The sequence below is a fragment of the Protopterus annectens genome, chromosome 10.part0 (assembly GCF_019279795.1).
Source record: "Protopterus annectens isolate FY-2018-M chromosome 10.part0, PAN1.0, whole genome shotgun sequence".
Taxonomy (NCBI): Eukaryota; Metazoa; Chordata; order Ceratodontiformes; family Protopteridae; genus Protopterus; species Protopterus annectens.
The window spans coordinates 1,627,686,486-1,627,707,424 of NC_056744.1; the positions used below are offsets into that span (position 1 = coordinate 1,627,686,486).

At 42.3% G+C, this 20,939-nt stretch overlaps 1 protein-coding gene across 1 annotated transcript in view; it reads right to left on the bottom strand.

Moving 5' to 3' along the window:
• The window catches only part of TAOK2 (TAO kinase 2), a gene marked incomplete in the record, with an annotated part of 2,530,163 nt that overhangs the window by 1,386,168 nt on the left and 1,123,056 nt on the right, over window positions 1–20,939 (bottom strand). Inside the window, 1 exon segment of the mRNA XM_044086327.1 lies at window positions 11,768–11,849. Coding sequence (XP_043942262.1) covers window positions 11,768–11,849 — 82 coding nt within the window.

Below are 20,939 nucleotides of genomic sequence, written 5' to 3' on the forward strand. Positions count from 1 at the left end.
TAACAGAAAGACTTTTGCTTTGCAGAATTTGGATTTCTAAAAGAACTTGGTGATCATGGAAAATGGAAGAGTAAACGAGATCTGGGGACCATTTCTTCTTGTGCACATCCTACTGAAGGAAGGATAAGGGAAAATAATCTGCTATATTTGGCAATGATTGGGAATGCTTCCGAGGTGAGGACAGCCTCCCTTACGTCTAGAATACTGGTGTGCAGAGTTGGCCTCTTATTTGCAACCCTGAACCCTGGACTATGTCCCTCTGATAATGTACCTTCTCCCTGTAGGGCAAAAGTGTCTGAGTTGACAGCACAACTGCACTGGGAGCTAAAAAGGGTCTGCCTGAAGTAAGCCTAATCTTATGCAGTCTCCAAACAGAAATGTTTCTACACGTTTTTGAAATTTTGACTGAAAAATCCATGTACTCAGACAGCTAGTTCAACTGTACGTTCAAAAGCTACTTCAGCAGTTTTATAAACGACCTGCTTCCTTTTGCACTTAACGATTTCTGCCCTTCCTCAGAAGTGATGGATCCAAGAAGGAAAAAGATTACAGAAAACTGATCTCATTTGACTGCAACATGGACATTTCACAGAGGTTTTCCATTCCCTCAGTCCTGCTCAGAGAGATGGTAAACAGCTGAAAAGCCAGGCAAATTAACAACCAGATGAGTCCAAAGTGATAGCAGGTGTCAAACATAACAAATGTAGTTAAGACTGAATCAAAGTTTACAATGGGCCCATCTGTAGCTGGGCAGAATCCATCATACTAAGTTTTAGGCCATCTACCCTCATGAGTCATTTTATGCTTAGTCAATTTCCCACAAAGGTAAGAATCAAACCCTGTACCTTGTGTATGTGAGGTAAACACCTTAACCATCAAGTCAACCTCTCCTCTATTCTTAGACATAACCCACTCACTAAATGGCTGCAGCCAAAACTCACTGACCCAATGTTGATAAAAAGAGAATCAGCCCCAAAAAACATTCCTGAATGCTAGACCAAATGTCAAAAAATACATGATCTCTACACTGGTGTTAAGGGCTCTGACATTAAAAGGTTGGAAGGCTGACCCTAGTGATGGCAAAATCTTGCCTCTTACAGACTGGGATTGACAATGCTGCTGAAGGATTGAACCAGAGTCCCAGGGCTGAAGACTCTCCCAGTCTACTGCTTGAATACCAAAGACATTGATGCCAACATTAAGATCAATGTCAATGCCACTGATGTCAAAGTCTGAGGTCCTACCACAGGGCAATTAATGCACAACCAAACAACAATGGTGAAGCCTGCTAATGCAGCGATGCAGACAAATTTGTCAAAGAAAATGGGCCTTTAACTATACCGACGTTAGTGGGAGGCAGCCATGAGATACCAAAATCCTGGCTCCCAAAAAAATGCCTAAACCATCTTTCTGCAGTCCAATTAAACAGATGATCTTACTTGACAGACCTGAAAGGAGATATGAAGAATAAAAAATATTTGACTTCGATAACATGCACGGAAGACAACTGATCATTCTTAGAGTGTTTAACTGGAGAACTCTGAAACCATTTACATGTACATGGAAAAGAAAGGAAAAAAATCAAGGGGTACCCTCAGTCCTGGACTACTTCTGATACCAGCCCTGAAGATGAATCTTTGATATGACTGGAGTCATCTCTGCCCTCCTTATGCTTTGTTTCAGTATCTTCATCAGTCCTTAAGTTTATCAGCTATGGACTTGACCCTCCTGCCTGAAGGATTTGACCTCAAAACTGCCAAAACCATAAAGTAACAGCAAAGGAACCACCAGATATACTTTCTTTTTTTATGCAAGAACAGTCAACAAGTATGCAGAAAGAAAAAACTGAAGGTAAACAGCAAAGGAAAAACTGAACAGTTACACTTTAAGGCAGTAGGTGACTATCCAGGTCTACAGTATTTCAGAGATAATATACTCTCGCAGGAAGATTCTGAAATACAGAGACTACGTTTAAAGAATGAATGAATAACTAGTCTTGTTCAAAGACTAAAATGTGCAATGCTTATCTGTTACAATTTCCTTAAACCACAACTGCCATGTAAATAAATATGACATACTCCCACAGAACGGTTTAAGGCATTGGCATGCCTCATAAACATCAAACATTTGTTCATTTTAAAGAAAATGGGAGGTGAACAGGCATTACATAGTATAATTGCTTTAAATGAGTTTAACTGCCACAGGATATGTATGACATGTGGTATTAACATACAAGTTTTATCCATTCTTGATAACTGGACCATTACCTGGCAACAGGTAAAAGTCCATGTGTAAATTACTACACAAGGTATTACGTCAGACTAGTTACCAATCACTTGTGGTGCACCACAAGGATGAGTAATGGGCCCCTTCTTATTTAATTTGGTTTTCTCCACTAGTCCTGTAAGTAATGTTTGTAGGGTTGAGTGCAAAGTTAGCTTTATTACACTATTTAATAAAGATTGTAATGACAAACAGATTTTTGCAAGAGTTTGTTGAGTGGGCAAACACTGACCGTCTTCAGATCAGCTCTGACACGTTATGTACTTTAACTGACCAATAATTAAGATGCTGACAACTTTAAACAGTGATAATGTAATAGCAACCAATGAATGTAAGGATTTTTGAATTACTATCAACAAGTTTACATTTCAGAAGTATGTAAATTACATCCAGTCTAAGGCAATGAAAAATTTGGGACTCTTACTGAGATAAATTTCTTTAAGAGATGAGAAGCACAAGTTCCAGTTACATATAACCTTCACAAAACTTATTTTGGAGTACAACACTTTTTTGTAGATATAATAGTCTGAAATTACTGCAAAAGTCATTCAAACTAGGCGTACCCCTACTGTAAAGGATATGAATTACCAAGACAGATGTATGAAGCAGAACTTGCATACTCTTCTTTAGACATTTCAGAAATAAAGCAATCTTGGCATATAAAGTCTACTACAAACACTCCAAGATCTCCTAAACCTTTCTACATACTGAACCACTAATGTACAAGGTATTACTTTTTAGTCTATATTCATATAAAACCTCCTTGAGAAGGAAATCCATCACTCAGATTATCTCTAAAATACTGAAAAAATTACTGCATTGTGCTAGAGAGTCTGAAAATCTAGTAACTTTTAGGAATAAATCTGATGTTTGTTTAGGACATGACATTTTTTAATTACTACTTCACAGAGTCCTTAATGCCCTTTGGGCCTACGTACACTGGTCTAAAAACTTATGAACTTACACTCTCTCTCTATAAAGCCTAAAATATGGATGCAACTTGTCCCTTCACTTCAGACCATTCCTGACAATTCATTACCAGAACAGTGCATGTGCGTGCGCACACGCATCTGGTCCGTTATTCTTTACCACAGCACATTACGAGTATGAATCTGTGTCTATCCTATTTTAATAACATGGCTTGAAGGAAAAAAGATGCTATAACTGCTGAAAAACACAACTGTAAAACTGATATGCTGCAACAGAATCTATTACAACATCCAGTAAGCGCTTTCGTCTTACTACAAGACTTCTTCAGCCTGAATGTATACAACAAAAAACATTTATATAAAACAATCCCATGACAATTAGTGTTTAATCCTTTTGCATTTTAAATAAACTTTAAAATCCTCTGTGTCATTAAGTCCTGGAGAGTCAGAGAAATCTAATTTCACATGCCAGCAATACTCCTTCCAGTGTAATTCAACTTCTGCATCAAATCTATTAGCAAAATTAAAAACTTGATCTAAAACAGTAAATTTCAATGAAATCTTACATCCACTATCAGGACAATGTTCACCAAGTGCATTGTTACTGTCCCCTATTGTGACTGCATGCAGATGTTCGTAAATTCTACAATATAATTCTCGTTTTCCTGCCAACATTACAGAAGGCAGGACCAAAATAAGCAGAAAGCTAAATAAGCCACAAAACAAATATTTATTTGCATGTAAAGTATCCAGGACTCTATCTTTTACCATTAAAAACTGCTTCAGTTGAACCCGTATGTAAATACTGGCAATAACTGCAGTTAAAATACTTGGAACATTCCCATTTTGTTATACCTGACAACATCCAACAATAGTAATTTTAGTATATGTATGTTAGTGAACACTTTGGACAAGAAAGCTATAAAAATTATTATTAAAGATAACTGGAAAATTCTCAGCAGCTTCCCTGAGGTCAAAGGGGTAGTTGGTGAAAAACCTGTGTTTATCAACAAAAGGGGAACTAGTAATGGGGGATATGAGGGGGGGAAACCTGGTTGAAAGAAAGAGTGGCAAATTAGATTAGCAGCAGACCATCCCACCAGGTTTAAACGATACCATTAACAGTGTTTCCTGGTTGATAGAAAACTGATCATCTAAAAAGGGTTTAAGTAATTTGTTAATGTACTACTAAGCTTTTAATTATTTTGTTTAATAAGGTCTTTTATGTGACTGGTTGTTGGAATTTTAAATTTGTATAAAAGTTGGTGAAAAGTGGAATTTTTTATTTTCTGATAAAGCCTTTTGATGAAAGAGAATATTAAAATTTTACTACACTAAAAAAGCACTCAGTCTGTGGTCCTTATAGCGCTCTTAGTGTTTCCTAGTTGTTTATTTAGTATACTAGTTCCTTGGGAAGCTGATCAGTTTTGGAGTTCTACATTTGTTAACAAAAGGGGAAGAAATTTCAAGGATTTCTTCCAGTCTAGGTTAACTGTAAATGTTAACAAGTATAACAAAATTTGAATGCTCAAGTGTTTTAACTGCAATTATATTGGCAAAACAACAAGAGAATTATATCATAACATTTATGAACATTTGCAGGCTACCACAATATGGGTTAGTAACAAAGCACTTGGCAACCATTCCAGCAGTAGATGTAAGATTACATTAAAATGTATTGTTTTAGATCAATTTTTTAAATTTTGCCAACAAATGTGATGCAGATGAATTAGACTGGAAAGAGTAATGCTGACAAGTGAAATTAGATGCCTGCGACTCTCCAGGACTTTATGACAAAGAACATTTTAAATTTTACTTAAAACACAAAAGGATTAAACACCAAGTAATGTTATCATGTTTTGTATAAATGTTAGAGTTTTTGTTGTATACATTCAGTCTGAAGAAGTCTTATAGCAAGACAAAAGCTTTTACTGAATGTTGTTTTAATAAATTCTATTACAGTACATCAGTTTTACCGCAGTTTTTTTCAGCAGTTATTTATTATTTTTAAGGCTTGTTTTTCTGTTTTTTTGGTATGAAACAGAATGCTACCTCAAGGAAAGTCCTTAGAAGGGTATGACTGTTGTTCTTCCGTTTCCTTCCCCTTTTGACTGTGTTTCAGGTAAAGGCCTGAAGCTGAGGGATGAACACTCCTGTGAATTCCCAATCTGGGCATTTCAGCATCTGTCATTCTACAATAAAGAGATATTAATCTAACGAGAGACGAACAAGCAGAATTGCTGGCACTTAAGCAGTACTCCATGGTATGCCTCTCTCCCAACAACACATTCTTTATGTCTGCAGTATCCCTATCCTCAAATTTATCATAACAATTTGATTTCTGGCTTAACAACATGGAACTGCTGGCATACTTAACAGTCTAAGAAAAAAATAAGCCACACAATTCATGCAGTGGGACAGGTTTAGTATTTTTGACATAAGTAGCAAAGCGATACACAGCAGTGAAAAATCAATTGTTAAAGCAGCTATTAACAGCAAAAAATCTAACATTAAAATTATATGAAAGTGGGCCACAATCTTTAAAAAATATTTAATCTCAACATTGAAATCACTCTTCCCTTTATTTTAACACTATTATATGTATAAACAGGACTTGTACTTCAAATTACTTGCAGTGTCTCTTTCTAAACCTAAAAGCACATCACACACATTAATTACACTGCTCGTCACAATGGAATGTATAAACAGAATTAATGTGAATAATAAAGTCAGGTAGCCGTAACTGAAGACACACCCATTATGTAATAAAACACCCACACTAAGATGGAAGGCATGATAAAATGCCAGCATATATTATTAAACTTAAGCAAAGTCAAGCTTCTAATTTTACAACCTTACTACTACTTTGCAGTGTTCATCAACAAGCTACTGCAGAAAATTAGATTGATTATGCTATTACCAGGTGAATAGAACTATACATACATAAATACATTGCCATACTGCAAGCAGTAATTGTAAGCCGAGAGTAAGTTTAGTAAATAGGGGTACACCACCAATAAAAAGAACAAACGAATCATGAAAACTCCTCATGTTAACAGTCCAGCTGAAAGACTATTTATTTTATTTATTTATTTTATTTTACATTTGTTAACCGGGAGAGTCCGACTGGATACATGTCCATTTTCAGCGGAGGCCCGGGGAGAAAAGCTCCAGGTACATAACAGACATATGAACATTGTTAATGCAAAAAAGGAAGATAGTGGAGTTCTAAATACAATATAAAGATACATCACATCTTGGGAAAAAAATAACAGCAGCATATAAAAAAAAACATAGGTCAGTTACAAAGGCGAGGCGCCTTGTTAAAAAGCGTTTAAGGATAGTGAGGTAAGAGAAGGGTAAATGATAGTGGTTAATCAGGTTTGGAACAGGGACATTGCCAGAGAGTATTGAGATGGGGTTTAAGCTTTTTTGAATTGTAGGAGTGAAGGTTCTGAGGTGAGCATGGTCGGTAGGGAGTTCCACATTTTACCTACAAAGTTTGAGAATAGAGAATCCCCAGCAGAATTATTGGCTTTGGTAGTTTGAGCTAAGATCTTATTGGAGGAGCGTAAAGATTGCAGGTTAATATAGGGGTGAATGATGTTTTTCAGAGCTGGTGTTTTCTCTGGGTGATGCAGTATCTGGTGAGCCGTTTTGAGTTGGTTGAAATGGAGTTGGCTGGAAAACTCTAACCACCCTAGTTGCTTCAAGTTAGTGCAGTGGTGCGTTCTAAAGGTGGAATTTGTGGCAAATCTAGCTATGTGATTGTAACAAGAAGCAAGTTTGTTAAGGGTTGTCTTGTTTAGGTTTGTAAAGAAGGGGGAGGCATAGAAAAGAGTTGATAGTAGGTGTGTGCTGGCAATTGTAATTTTAGCGTGAGGAGTGAGAAAGTGTTTTACTTTACAGAGAGAGCCAAGCTTTTTATTGACGGTTTTGATAGTTAGATTGAAATGGGTGTCAAATTTAAGGGAGTTATCAATGGTAACACCTAATAGCTTTGTGTGAGCTTCTGGTGATATAGTGATTCCATTGGAGGATGTAATAGAGAAGGTGGGGGGAAGAGTCTTGTTAGTGGGTGAGAAAGTAAGTAGTTTTGTTTTGTTGGGGTTGAGAACTAGTTGACGACTTGAGAACCATTTTCTATTAGGTTGAAGGTGTCTTGGGTTGAAGCAGTGAGGTCTGCCAGGTTGGAGGCAGTGCTGATGATAGTCGAATCATCTGCATATTGAATGCATGTGGCATGGGGGGTGATTGTGGGCAGGTCATTAACAAAGATGGTGAAGAGAAGAGGGCCAAGAATAGATCCTTGGGGAACTCCAAGTGTAACAGGTAGGCATGTGGATAATTTGTCCTGCCATAGAACAGCCTGTTGCCTATTGGACAGGTAGGATTGGAACCATTTCAGTGTGGAATTGCTGAGTGATAGTTTTTAATGTATGGAGGAGTTGAATGTGGTTCACCATATCAAAGGCCTTGGAGAGGTCTAAGAAAAGAGCAGATGATAGTTTATTATTGTTTCTGAAGTTATTGATGGTATTAGAAAAGGATAGTAGGGCTGATGTGGTACTGTAATTTGGCCTGAAGCCATGTTGGGAGTTGGCTAGAATTTTATTTTTGGTGAGGTGTTCCATCAGTTGGTTGTGGACACACTTTTCCATAATTTTGGCCAGGGGTGAGAGTATAGCTATAGGTCTGTAGTTGGTTAGCTCTAGTGAGCTACCACCTTTATGGAGAGGAATAATGTGGGACATTTTCCATATGGAGGGGATGAAGGCTTCTGACCAGGTATGGTTTATGATTATGGAGACGGGATAGGAAATGGCCTCAGCTGCTTTTTGCAGAAACTCAGCTGGGAGAAGGTCAGCTGCTAGCTTAGTGGGTTTTAGTTTTTTAAGAAGAGATGTTAGAGGATATGGGTACTGGATCTAAGGTAAATAGATGATCTGATGTAGTTGTAGTATTCTGCTGGCATGGGTAGTGGAGTGGGCTGGTTGTTTGTTTGAATTGTGTGGCCAGGGATTGTATAGTTTCTGTGAAGAAACTATTGAACGTGTTAGCAATGTTTACAGGGCACTGTTGTTTGCAAGTTGTTGGAGTAGGGGTGGTTGCCTGGCCTGGGTGCAAGAGCTTGTTTAAGCCTGCCCAGAATTTTTGTGGATTATTAAGGTGTTTGTGTTGGAGGTGGAGGAAGAAGTTTTTTTATCATTTAAGATCATTCTGTTAGTTTAATTTCTAAGTTGCCGGAAGGTTTGGTGGGAGTGTGGGTCTTTAGAGGTAGTGACCCACATCTTGTTTCTAGATAGGATTTTGGATTTTGTTTTCTTAGAGAGCTATGGGGCGGTTTTGGTTTTAGTTCTAATGGACTGTATTGGAGCATGGGAATCTAGAATCTTGAGGAAGGTGGTGTTGAAGTAGATAACTGCCTCTTCAAGAGGAAGAGACTTGAGTATTGTCCAGTTGTGGGCTTTAAGTTCAGTTTGAAAAATGGAGGCGTTGAATTTATTATTGTTCCTGATTTTTTTTATGGTTGTAAGAAGGGGGGTGATTTTCTTGAATTTGATAACATAGGTGAGTTAAGTGATCACTCATGTCCTCTGGGTGAGTACCTGCTGAGTACTGGTCAGGATCTTTATTTGTAAGGATCCAGTCCAGGATGCTGTCTTTGTTTTGGGGTTTACCTAGTCTGGTAGGAGTGGATATGAGCTGAGAAAAGCCATGTAGATTTATGCTGCTAGATGGGGAGCTAGATGAGAAGGAATTCTAATCGATGTTGAAGTCACCTAACACTATGGATTCCTGGGGGTGAGTTTGAGTTTACCAGTGGAGAAAGTCCTCTAAGGTTTTGTTATTATTGTTGCCTGGGGGGATGTAAATACATGCTATATTTATGCTTTTATGTTTGTTTGGTTGAAGTTTTACAAGTAGAATTTCGGCATTGTTTGTTAGGAGGGGTTGTGGAGAGGCAAGGGAGATTTGTAATGTATTTTTGTAGAGTATGGCTACACCGTCACCTTTACGAGTTATTCGGTCTGCTCTTAGTATATCATACCCTGGTGGGATTTGTCTGTGTGTCTTTCGTACTTGGTTTAAGCCAGGTTTCTGTGAAACATAGTAGGTCTGGGGAACAAGTAGCTAAAAGGGCATGTAGGTTATGAATCTTATTGTTTACACTTCTGATGTTTAGATGACAGGTCAGAAGAGAGTTAAAGGGTCTAGAGTTTAGATTGAGAAGTGGAGGGGAGGATAGGGTGGAATTAGAATTGAGTGGAGGGGAAGGGCCAGGGTTGGGGTGGATATCACCATCTGTGGCTAGTCTGTGATTCAGAGTGGTAATGAATTTGAGGGCTTTGAGTACAAGTTTGTAGTAATGTTTATCATTTGGCCTAATATTGGTAGGTTTGATAATTACATAGCGTTCGAGTTCTAACAAGGTGGGTGAGTAGGGAGTTGAGTCATGGCCTCTGTTGGTAATTATGGGGGAGGGGTTGGTTTGGTAGCCTGGGTGGTGGAAGCCTATGTAAGACCAGGTTTCATATAGGGTAGTTAGGTAAGGGACAAGTAGGAGGGGAAAAAGAGTTAGTATGATAAGCTTCCTGGGTGGTGTCATATTCCGTTTGATCTTAGAGGGCGGTAGTGAGGTACAGGAAGTTAGTGGACAGTAGGGGGAGTGGTTTGAGGTTATAAAAGTATGAGTACTGGGGGCGGGTGGGAATAGGGGGAAGGGCGGGGAGCGGAGCGAGCACGAGCGAAGCGAGTGCTCGCGGAGCGGGGTTTACACTAAGCCACTAGAGCCCAGGTTTCAAGATGCAACTCCTGAATAATTAACTTGCAGGTGAGTAATCTCATCTAAACAAACATCAGGTTCAATTCCTATGCTTTGGGAGCTTGTTTTTTAAATTTTATAGCTGTTTGCCTTAGTTTTAGAGTGTGTTCTGTAGTTTAAGTGGAGTATATGCAAACAAGCTTGGAGTTTTTGTTTGGGTAAGCCTAGGGAGATTCGTGCTAGTGCTGAGGACCCTTAAATAATACTTTACTTTAAAGTCTATACTAAAATGACCAGATAATGACCTGTTTTGTTTTTACAGGTTGTGGGCAATAGTAGAATAGTCGCTCAAAAAGGGCGAAGTTCTTTTCTGCCTCACGCTGTGCAGGGGAAGACCTGGGAGGGATAGAGAGAGAGCTTGATTTCAGAGGCAGTCAGAAGCAGCTGTGTAGCTTAAACAACATTAGACTACCCGAGGAAACCATAAACTATGTTAGTAAAATCTTCACATATCTTTACATATAGCATAAATCATTATAACACATTAGCATTTTACTGCAACAGTGCCTTATGACTGAGAGTCAAAGAATGTTGAATATCCTGCTTCTCAAAAAATATACAGAAGGCTCTCAATTTTCACTCTAATGAACAGCCCTGTAAAGAAACAAGTAGCTACAATATTCATGCCATTCAATAGTGCATTATGTAGCTATGTAGCAAAAAAGAGTTACATCAGTTACTATTAAATCACACAATTCAACTTAAATACATTTAACAGTCTATTAGGAACAATGAATAACAGCTTAATACATACCTCAGGAGGTAGAGGCCAGTAACAAGGTCCTACAGCACTAGGGATTTGAAATTAAAGGCACCAGACAAGGGTTATTTCAAACCTTTGTAACAGGGATAGAATGGGGGTGGGGGTTTACACTAAGCCACTAGAGCCCAGGTTTCAAGATGTAACTCCTGAATAATAAACTTGCAGGTGAGTAATCTCATCTAAACAAACATCAGGTTCAATTCGTATGCTTTGGGAGCTTGTTTTTAAAATTTTATAGCGGTTTGCCTTAGTTTTAGAGTGTGTTCTCTTAGTTTAAGTGGCGTATATGCAAACAAGCTTGGATTTTTTGTTTGGGTAAGCCTAGGAAGATTCGTGCTAGTGCTGAGGACCCTTAAATAATACTTTACTTTAAAGTCTATACTAAAATGACCAGATAATGACCTGTTCTGTTTTTACAGGTTGTGTGCAATAGTAGAGTAGTCGCTCAAAAAGGGCGAAGTTCTTTTCTGCCTCACGCTGTGCAGGGGAAGACCTGTTTTGTTTTACAGGTTGTGGGCAATAGTAGAGTAGTCGCTCAAAAAGGGCGAAGTTCTTTTCTGCCTCACGCTGTGCAGGGAAGACCTGTTTTGTTTTACAGGTTGTGGGCAATAGTAGAGTAGTCGCTCAAAAAGGGCAAAGTTCTTTTCTGCCTCACGCTGTGCAGGGGAAGACCTGTTTTGTTTTACAGGTTGTGGGCAATAGTAGAGTAGTCGCTCAAAAAGGGCGACTAAAGAAACTTTTCAATGAACAGCTTCAAAAAGGGCGACTAAAGAAACTTTTCAATGAACAGCTCTTTAGCAGGCCAGTGTGAAGTTGCATCTTCCAAAGAAATTACTTCCTACCATGTGCTTAACACAGTACTAAAACAGTGAAATGCAAGATGGCAGGGGTAAACAAAAAAACTCCAAAAATCTTTTTAAACTAGGGTAGGTGAAGGAAGAACATGCAAAGTATGTCAAAGGTTACCTTCAGCAGCACTTCTGATGTTGGCCTGTCTTGAGGAATTTTCTGAAGACATGAGTCAACAAAGTTTCGGAAATATTCAGACCTACAAAATGAGAACAGATTGAAAAATGAGGATGAGGAGGAGATAAGACTGAACACACTTTCTATACCATACCTTGCCTGCAAAGCTTACCTTCAGTTTCAGTGACTAAGCAACATTAAAATATTTCAAAAGTATTGATTTTTTATATCAGCATGTGCCAGTAACATTCAGCTCCAAAAATAAAACAATGGATTTCTTGGCCTATGAAAAAAGCAAATTTACCTGGAAAATGTTACATTTACATTTAGTTATAAACAATATGTTTATGTCCACAGCACTGCACCTGTTCACAACACAAACAGGAGAAACAAGAAGCCTTCACATTATCAGGCCTGTCTTACAACTCTGCAGACAGGATGAAAAAAAAAGTGCTACTCCCAAGAAAAGTAACAGCTTTCCATTCACATATTTATAAACTATACAGTGCATGCAAAGCAAAATTCCTTCCCCTTATACTTAAGTTTCCTGTGTGTGCCTTACTCACTTGCTACAAAAACAGTTTACAAAAAATTCTCTCTGCTGAACTACAGACTTTTTTTTTTTTTAATTCTGGCTTTTGTAGGGTTCAACTGTAATATTTTACCCCACCTGAAATAAGCTGCATCATACCACAACATTTTAAATTCTTGATGCACTGCAGATGTCAGTTTTAAGAACTACCATTCTTTGCTTAGTGACATGTTGTTCTAGTAGTACGCAAATCACAGTGTGTTTGCCCTGTAAAAGGGAAGTCAATTTCATGAACAAAAGTAGGTCACATCTAAGTGCTATAGCAATGTGAATTTATAGTGCTTTCAAGATTTGGTGTAAGACTAACTCTGTAAGGATACTGTACTGATAGTGTACAAATGCCTGGATAATTTACATTTGTTAGTAAATAGGCTAACAGTTGGGCACTGTGATGGTACCCAAAAAAAGACACTAAGAAACAGCAATTCACAGCAGCTGTAAAACTGTGTGTGTGTGTGTGTGTGTGTGTGTTTTACAAAAAAGATGAATGAAAAATACTGTAAGCAACAATGAAATGTTAGGTAAAGTGACTACAGATAAATAATGCGCTTGAAGTGTACTGGTCACTCGCCAAAGTACGTTTCCTTTACAACTAATTTCCAATTTATACTCAAGTAACTTTGCAAAAAAAACATATTTCATTTTTAACTTTACTGTTTACTCAGTTTATCTCTATAACCACACATACAAAATGTCATTTTACATATTTATTATTTACATAATATTTTGGGTAATCAAAACTTACGTTTTTAGAAGAGCAGCTTACTTACACTGAGGAGTCACTACTACATTCTCATGTATGTTAACTATCAGTGTAAAATGTTCCACTTTCAAGCCCTAGTTGACAACTTGCCCTTTCTAGGACGCAAGAAACTCCAAGTCCTAATGCATTTAGAGCAAGGAATACAATGGACTACTCATTAACTTAGGCAACAAGGAATTGAGAGTTCAGTGTTTCATGATGTCACGCCAGGGATTTTCAGTTCTGAGAAAAATTTCAGGAGCCATCCTTACCAACAAAGTAAAAGGCAAACCAACCCAATTCTTACATCACAAATTGCAGAAACTGGTAATGTATATGGTAAGGTGATTAAATGTAACCTAAAAGGGTTTGCTACAAAATCTTACCTAAAAATGTGAACCGTAAACCAATTCTTAACGTGTAAATGCTGTCTAAACAAAGAAGTTTCGCCTATACTAACACTGGTAAAATACACAAAATTATGTCAGAATCAATGCTGGAGACTAAGCAGTGTTCGAGAGAGATTGCGCCCAAGTGGGTGAGAGAGAGAGGGAGGGACTGGGCCCGCGCAAGCAAGAGAGATAAAGAGAGAGAGACTGGGCCCGGGAGAGAGAGAGAGAGAGAGACTGGGCCCGTGCAAGCAAGAGAGAGAGACTGGGCTCGTGCAAGCAAGAGAGAGAGACTGGGCCCATGCGAGAGAGAGAGAGACTGGGCCCATGCAAAAGAGAGAGAGAGACTGGGCCCGTGCAAGACAGAGAGAGAGACTGGGCCCATGCGAGAGAGAGAGAGACTGGGCCCATGCGAGAGAGAGAGAGACTGGGCCCATGCGAGAGAGAGAGAGAGACTGGGCCCATGCGAGAGAGAGAGAGAGAGAGAGAGAGACTGGGCCCATGCGAGAGAGAGAGAGAGAGAGAGAGACTGGGCCCAAGCGAGAGAGAGAGAGAGAGACTGGGCCCAAGCGAGAGAGAGAGAGAGAGAGAGAGAGAGACTGGGCCCATGCGAGAGAGAGAGAGACTGGGCCCAAGCGAGAGAGAGAGAGAGAGAGAGAGAGAGAGACTGGGCCCAAGCGAGAGAGAGAGAGAGAGAGAGAGAGAGAGAGAGAGAGAGACTGGGCCCAAGCGAGAGAGAGAGAGAGAGAGACTGGGCCCAAGCGAGAGAGAGAGAGAGAGAGAGAGAGAGAGAGAGAGAGAGACTGGGCCCATGTGAAAGAGAGAGAGACTGGGCCCATGCGAGAGAGAGAGAGAGAGAGAGAGAGAGAGAGAGAGAGAGAGAGAGAGAGACTGGGCCCGCGAGAGAGAGAGAGAGAGAGACTGGGCCCGCGAGAGAGAGAGAGACTGGGCCCGCGAGAGACAGAGAGAGACTGGGCCCGCGAGAGACAGAGAGAGACTGGGCCCGCGAGAGAGAGAGAGAGAGAGAGAGAGAGAGAGAGAGAGAGACTGGGCCCAGAGAGAGAGAGAGAGAGAGAGAGACACACGAGAGAGAGAGAGAGAGAGAGAGACTGGGCCCAAGCGAGAGAGAGAGAGAGAGAGAGAGAGAGAGAGCTGCAGCGAGAGAGAGAGAGAGAGACGAGAGAGAGACGAGAGAGAGACCGGCCCAGAGAGAGAGAGAGAGAGACCCGAGAGAGAGAGAGAGAGAGAGAGAGAGAGAGAGAGAGAGAGAGAGACCGGGCCCGCGAGAGAGAGAGAGAGAGAGACCGGGCCCGGAGAGAGAGAGAGAGAGACCGGGCCCGCGAGAGAGAGAGAGAGAGGGCCATGCGAGAGAGGGAGAGAGACAGGGCCCGCGCAACAGAGAAAGAGAGAGAGACCGGGCCCGCGCAACAGAGAGAGAGAGACCGGGCCCGCGCAACAGAGAGAGAGACCGGGCCCGCGCAACAGAGAGAGAGACCGGGCCCGCGCAACAGAGAGAGAGACTGGGCCCGCGCAACAGAGAGAGAGAGACTGGGCCCGCGCAACAGAGAGAGACTGGGCCCGCGCAACAGAGAGAGAGAGACTGGGCCCGCGCAACAGAGAGAGAGAGACTGGGCCCGCGCAACAGAGAGAGAGACTGGGCCCGCGCAACAGAGAGAGAGACTGGGCCCGCGCAACAGAGAGAGAGAGACTGGGCCCGCGAGAGAGAGAGAGAGACTGGGCCCGCGCAAGCGAGAGAGAGAGAGACTGGGCCCGCGCAAGCGAGAGAGAGAGAGAGACTGGGCCCGCGCAAGCGAGAGAGAGAGAGAGAGAGAGAGAGAGAGACTGGGCCCGCACAAGAGAGAGAGAGACTGGGCTTGCACAAGAGAGAGAGAGACTGGGCCCGCACAAGAGAGAGAGAGAGACTGGGCCCGCACAAGAGAGAGAGAGAACATGTGCCCACGAGAGAGAGAAAAATTGCACCCATGGGCGAGAGAGAGACTGCGCCCGTGCATGAGAGACTGTGCACAAGAGCATGAGAGACACAGACTGCACTCGTGCATGCACGAGACAGACTGCACAACAGCACGAGAGACAGACTGCACCCACGCAGGCGATTGCACGCCTGCGCACGAGAGATTGTGACCGCACGCATGACAAACTGCACCTGCTTGCACCTGTCACGAAAGAGCGGGCCCGCACCTGACAGCATGAGAGCGCATCGTGAGAGCCTGCTCCTGCACAGAAGAGATGGATGCTGCGCCCATGAGACTCTGCTTGCATGTGTGCAAGACACAAACTGCATGCGAGAGACTGCCCCCACAAAAGAGCCTGCGAGCGCACGCCCGAGAGCCTGCAAGAGAGACTGAGTGCATGCCCGAGACAGCCTGCTAGACAGGCTGTGCCCACGTGCCAGAGAGAGCCCGCGAGAGAGATTGCACCCACATGCCCAAGACAGAGAGCACGAGAGACTGTGCACACACTGAGACAGAGCCCGCTGACAAGAGACTGCGCCCACACAAGACAGACTGATCCCATGCAAGACTGGGCACATGAAAGAGTGCCCATACCCGGGACAGATACTGTGCAGGAGTGAAACTGCGCACGCGCAGATGAGAGAGACTTGGCCTGCACACAAGACCAAGCTTGCTCGTCCATGAGTGAGGGAGAGAGCCTGCACATATCCGCATGAGCGCGAGAGACTGTGCCCGCATGAGCGCAAGTGCAAGCTACAGCGACAGCCAGCTAGGGTGCAACAGACTGTGTGAAATGTACTGTGACTGCACAAGACTGCGCACTATAGAGCGAGGTAGAGCATGAGAGCGCAACTGAGCCCACAAGCAAGACTGAAAGCGAGAGATCAACTGCACCGGCATGTGAGATACAGTACGAGCGAAACTGTGCCTCTGAGCAAGAGAGCGACTGTACCCACAAGAGAGACTCCACCCATGCACAACAGTGGCTGAGATGGCACCTAGAAGACTGAGCAACAGCAAAAAGGACTGTGCCTGCAAGACTGGGCAAGAGAACACTATTGTGCCCATTGCTCCCACCCGAGCGACGACTGCGCCTGCACATGCAAGACAGAGTGAGAGAGACTGCACCCACGCGAGACAGAGACACTGCTCCTGCATGCGTGAGACTGAGAAAGAGCGAAACTGCACCTGTCCAACAGAGATTGAGCGAGACTGCACAAGACAGCGAGAGACTGTGCCCACCCAACAGAGATTAAGCGAGACTGCACAAGTGAGAGCAAGAGACTGCACTGACAGGCGAGTGAGAGAGACTGTTCACGCATGAGAGAGAGTGAGAGACTGTGCATGTGAGACAGACTGCACCTGAGCAAGAGAGAGAGACTGCGCCCATACAGAGAGAGATTGCATGCGCGACAGAGAGACAACTTTCAACCTCTTACTGCAATAAATTTGGACAAAATCTGACAAAATGGAGGGACAAAGGCCTAAAAACAGGGACAGATTTTAATTACTGCTCTTATAAACTTAGAAAAATGTTACAGTAACATGATTTGTTTTAACATGCATTTTATGTAGGATTTGAAGTCTGAAACTCAAATTTGTGTCATTTAGTGACTTCATTCCTGGGATCATTCTTGTGATTTAAGAGAAAACCCACAAACTTTATGAGAAAAAGACCTGGACATTCTGTAAAATCTGAATAGATGAGAGCTGTGCAGAGAGACAGCGAGAGAAGGGGACTGCATGAGTGTGTTACGTATGTATGACTTTAAAAGGGTGAATTTTCCAAATGTCAACAAATTCAATGAGCATTTATGCTCAAAACAAAAACCAAGAATCAAGCCCCTTCTGCTACCACACTATAGTGAAGAAAGGGCAGATTCCATTCTCCACTGTTCTGGAATCTTGCACGTACAAATCACCAGTATATTTTGATCAAATACAGTTCCATCATCTGTAATAGCTTTTTTCCCCCCTTCAGTGAAGGGAAAATTCAACCAAATGTCTTACACCCATACAGGCATCCATCTATACATACAATGTTATGCAAATACAGCGGATATAAAAAGTGTATGCACCTTAAAAAAGAGAGACCACAATAAATCATTTCAAAACTTTTCCCACCTTCATAGGTTCATACTAGGCTATCTGCCCTAGGGCATTTATAAGCCTAGCCAGAGTGTGTTTGGCTTTCGCCACCCATTTTAAATTGATTTTGCTATGCCCTTTTTCGAGGTTAGTATACTGTGCCTCTGTCTAACAGTGACACAGAAGTGATATCCGGGGTAAACCTACGATCCCCAATCCACTCATCAAGATTCCTCTTGAAGAGAGTCAATGAGGGACTCTGCCTAACCTGGACTGGGATTTTATTCCAGAGTGAAGGGAGCCTCTGGGTTATGAATCTGTCCCTCCAGCATGTCCTATTTATTTCAGTGCTGAGGTTCAAAAGTCTCTCGAGCGCGTAGCTCGATGGGATTTGGATTTTCTGAGGTGCAGCATGTCCATTAATTCCGGGTTGGACATGGCTTTATACGTCAGGCACAGATCGCTTCTGAGCAGGCGGTATGCCACTGAGTAAAGCTGGAGTTTCTTTAACCGGGCAGCATATGGCATCTGTTTGAACCCTTTGATCCTCTTGGTGAGGTACTTTTGGGGTCTTTCCAGTTGCTGCAGATGTCTGGTAAGGTACATCCCACAAGGGGCATTGTACTCAATTATGGGCCTGATGAGGGATGAGTAAAGAGGCACGATGACCTCCCTTGATCTAGATGCGAATCCCTTCATGATTAGGTGGGCTATATAAAATGTTTTTCTAACCACTTTGGCCACATGGTTGTCAAATGAGAGACTGCTATCAACTTGGGTCCCCAGGTCCCCAATTATTTCTTCCGTACTTAATGGATTACCACTTATGTGGTAATTTGTGGGCTCATTGTTTTTGCCAAAGGGGATGACTATACACTTTTTGGCGTTTAGCTTGAGACCATGGCTCTGGTACCAGTTGTCTGTTTCTATGAAGCCCTTTTGGAGGATGCTTGTGTCGGCTGGAGAGTCGATTATGGCACCCAGTTTGCAGTCATCTGCGAACTTGGTCAGCCACAGTCCTTCCGTGTTGGCCTGTACCTCTGAGAAATATATACCGAACAAGAGAAGTCCCAGGACTGAGCCTTGTGGGACGCCACTTGTAACTGGTTTGGAGTCTGACATAGAGCCAGCAATTCTAACCATGGGGGTTCTGTCATTGAGCCAGTTTGCAACCCATCTAGTGACACACAGGGGTTTATATTTAAGCTGGTGAGCTCATCTATAATGCCCGAGTGGGGTATTGTATCGAAGGCTTTTGCGAGGTCCAGGTAGGCTGTGTGGACCACCTTCCCCTAGTCAATGGCCTTGGTGACTGTTTCAAAGAAATCGACCAGGTTTAAGAGGCAGGATCTGCCCTTAACAAAGCTGAACTGGGTAGGATCCAGTGTCTGTAGGTCCCCAATATCTTTATTTATAAGGTCCATGATGATCCTTTCCATAGCTTTGCAGACCAAGCTAGTCAAGCTTATGGGGCAATAGTTTCCAGGATCCGTTGAGGCACCACCTTTGTGGAGAGGGACCACCCGTTGTTGTACGCCACTCTTTGGGTACATATCCTGTAGTAAGGCTGAGACTGAACAGTAGTTTTATGTTTGGGTTTAGCTCTTCTTGGAGTTCATGTAGGACGCATCCCGGGACACAGTCTGGTCCCACTGATGCTGTGTTTTTTGCTTTGGAGAGGGTGGCTCTTACCGGAGCATCTGAGATGTCAGGGGGGCAGCACTCTGCTGGGATAGATATTTGACCTTTTGGTGGGGAGGGGGGAGGAGAAGTTTGCGCTGAACCAGTCAGCTAGGATGTTGGCAATGTCTGTGGGTTCGGTATATTTTTTTGTCATTTTGGACTAATTCTGAGCATATCTGGGAATTCTCACCCATAGTGTGACTTATAACCTGTACAATTCACTAGAAAAACAAACAAACCTGTTAGAGAAAAAAATATAATAAATAAAAAACGTACAATAAGTTGGTTGCATAAGTGTGTACACCCTTAAAACTAATACTTTGTTAAAGCACCTTTTGATTTAATTACAACAGTCTTCTTTGGGTAGGAGTCTATCAGCATGGCACATCTTGACTTGGCAATATTTGCCCACCCTTTCTTGCAAAAGTGCTACAAATCTATCAGATTGCGAGGTCTCTTGTGCACAATCCTCTTCAGGTCACCCCACATATTTTCTACTGGATTTAGGTCTGGGCGGGTCATTCCAAAACTTTAATTTTCTTCTGGTGAAGCCATTCTTTTGTTGATTTGGATGTATGCTTGGGGTCATTGTCATGTTGAAAGGTGAATTCCTCAATCTTAAGCTTTCTAGCAGATATCTGAAGGTTTTAGACAAAGTGACTGGTATTTGGAACTGTTCATAATTCCCTCCAACTTGACTAAAGCCCCAGTTTCAGCCAAAGAGCAACCCCAAAGCATGATACTCCCACCATCATGCTTCACAATGGAGATTATGTTGTTCTGGTGATGCAAATAAGAAGTTATGTACTCACCATAACGTTCCATCTGAGTAGGTAGCTTCATTTGTCTGCAACCTGTGGGTCTTGGATCCGATATTGGATCCGAGCCGGCAACTTGTTTCAAGCTAATGGATCCGAGCTCCTAGCTCCTCCCCTCACCCATAATCCCCTGCCAACCCTCCATGACCTCAGATCGAGTTTGCCCCTCAATATGTACCCAAAAAGGGTATCCAACCAAGATAGATCCGAAGAAGGCCAGGGGGAAGGAGGGGGGAATGGTTGCAGACAAATGAAGCTACCTACTCAGATGGAACGTTATGGTGAGTACATAACTTCTTAATCTGAAGTAGGGACTTAATTTGTCAGCAACCTGTGGGACAGAGTCCCCAGCTACCTGAACCTTGGATGGCCATCATGGAAGGATATTGCGATGCACCGCAGAGCCAAAGGATGCTCTCCCTCTAGAAATCACGTCCAGTTTGTAGTGGTTAATAAAGGTATGAGATGAGGCCCAAGTGGCTGCCGAACAAATATCATCCAATGGGACTCTAGACTTGAAGGCCGCAGAAGTAGAGATGGAACGAGTGGAATGTGCGCGAACTCCTTCAGGTGCGGGTCTCCCAGAGGCTTGGTACACTAATAGGATACATTGTGAAATCCAGCGTGATAGAGATACTTTTGATATTGCTTTCCCCAAATTAAATTTGGCAAAGGAAACGAACAGCTGGTCGGATTGTCTATGACCAGCCGTTCTAGGAGTATAAAAACGTAGCTGCCTATGAACATCTAATGAGTGCAGCTTGTACTCTCCTTTATTCTGATATTTAGGAAAGAAAAATGGTAAATTTATGGATTGATTTATATTGGTTTCTGATGCTATTTTGGGAAGGAAAGAGGGATTGATCCTGAAGTACACTCTGTCCGGG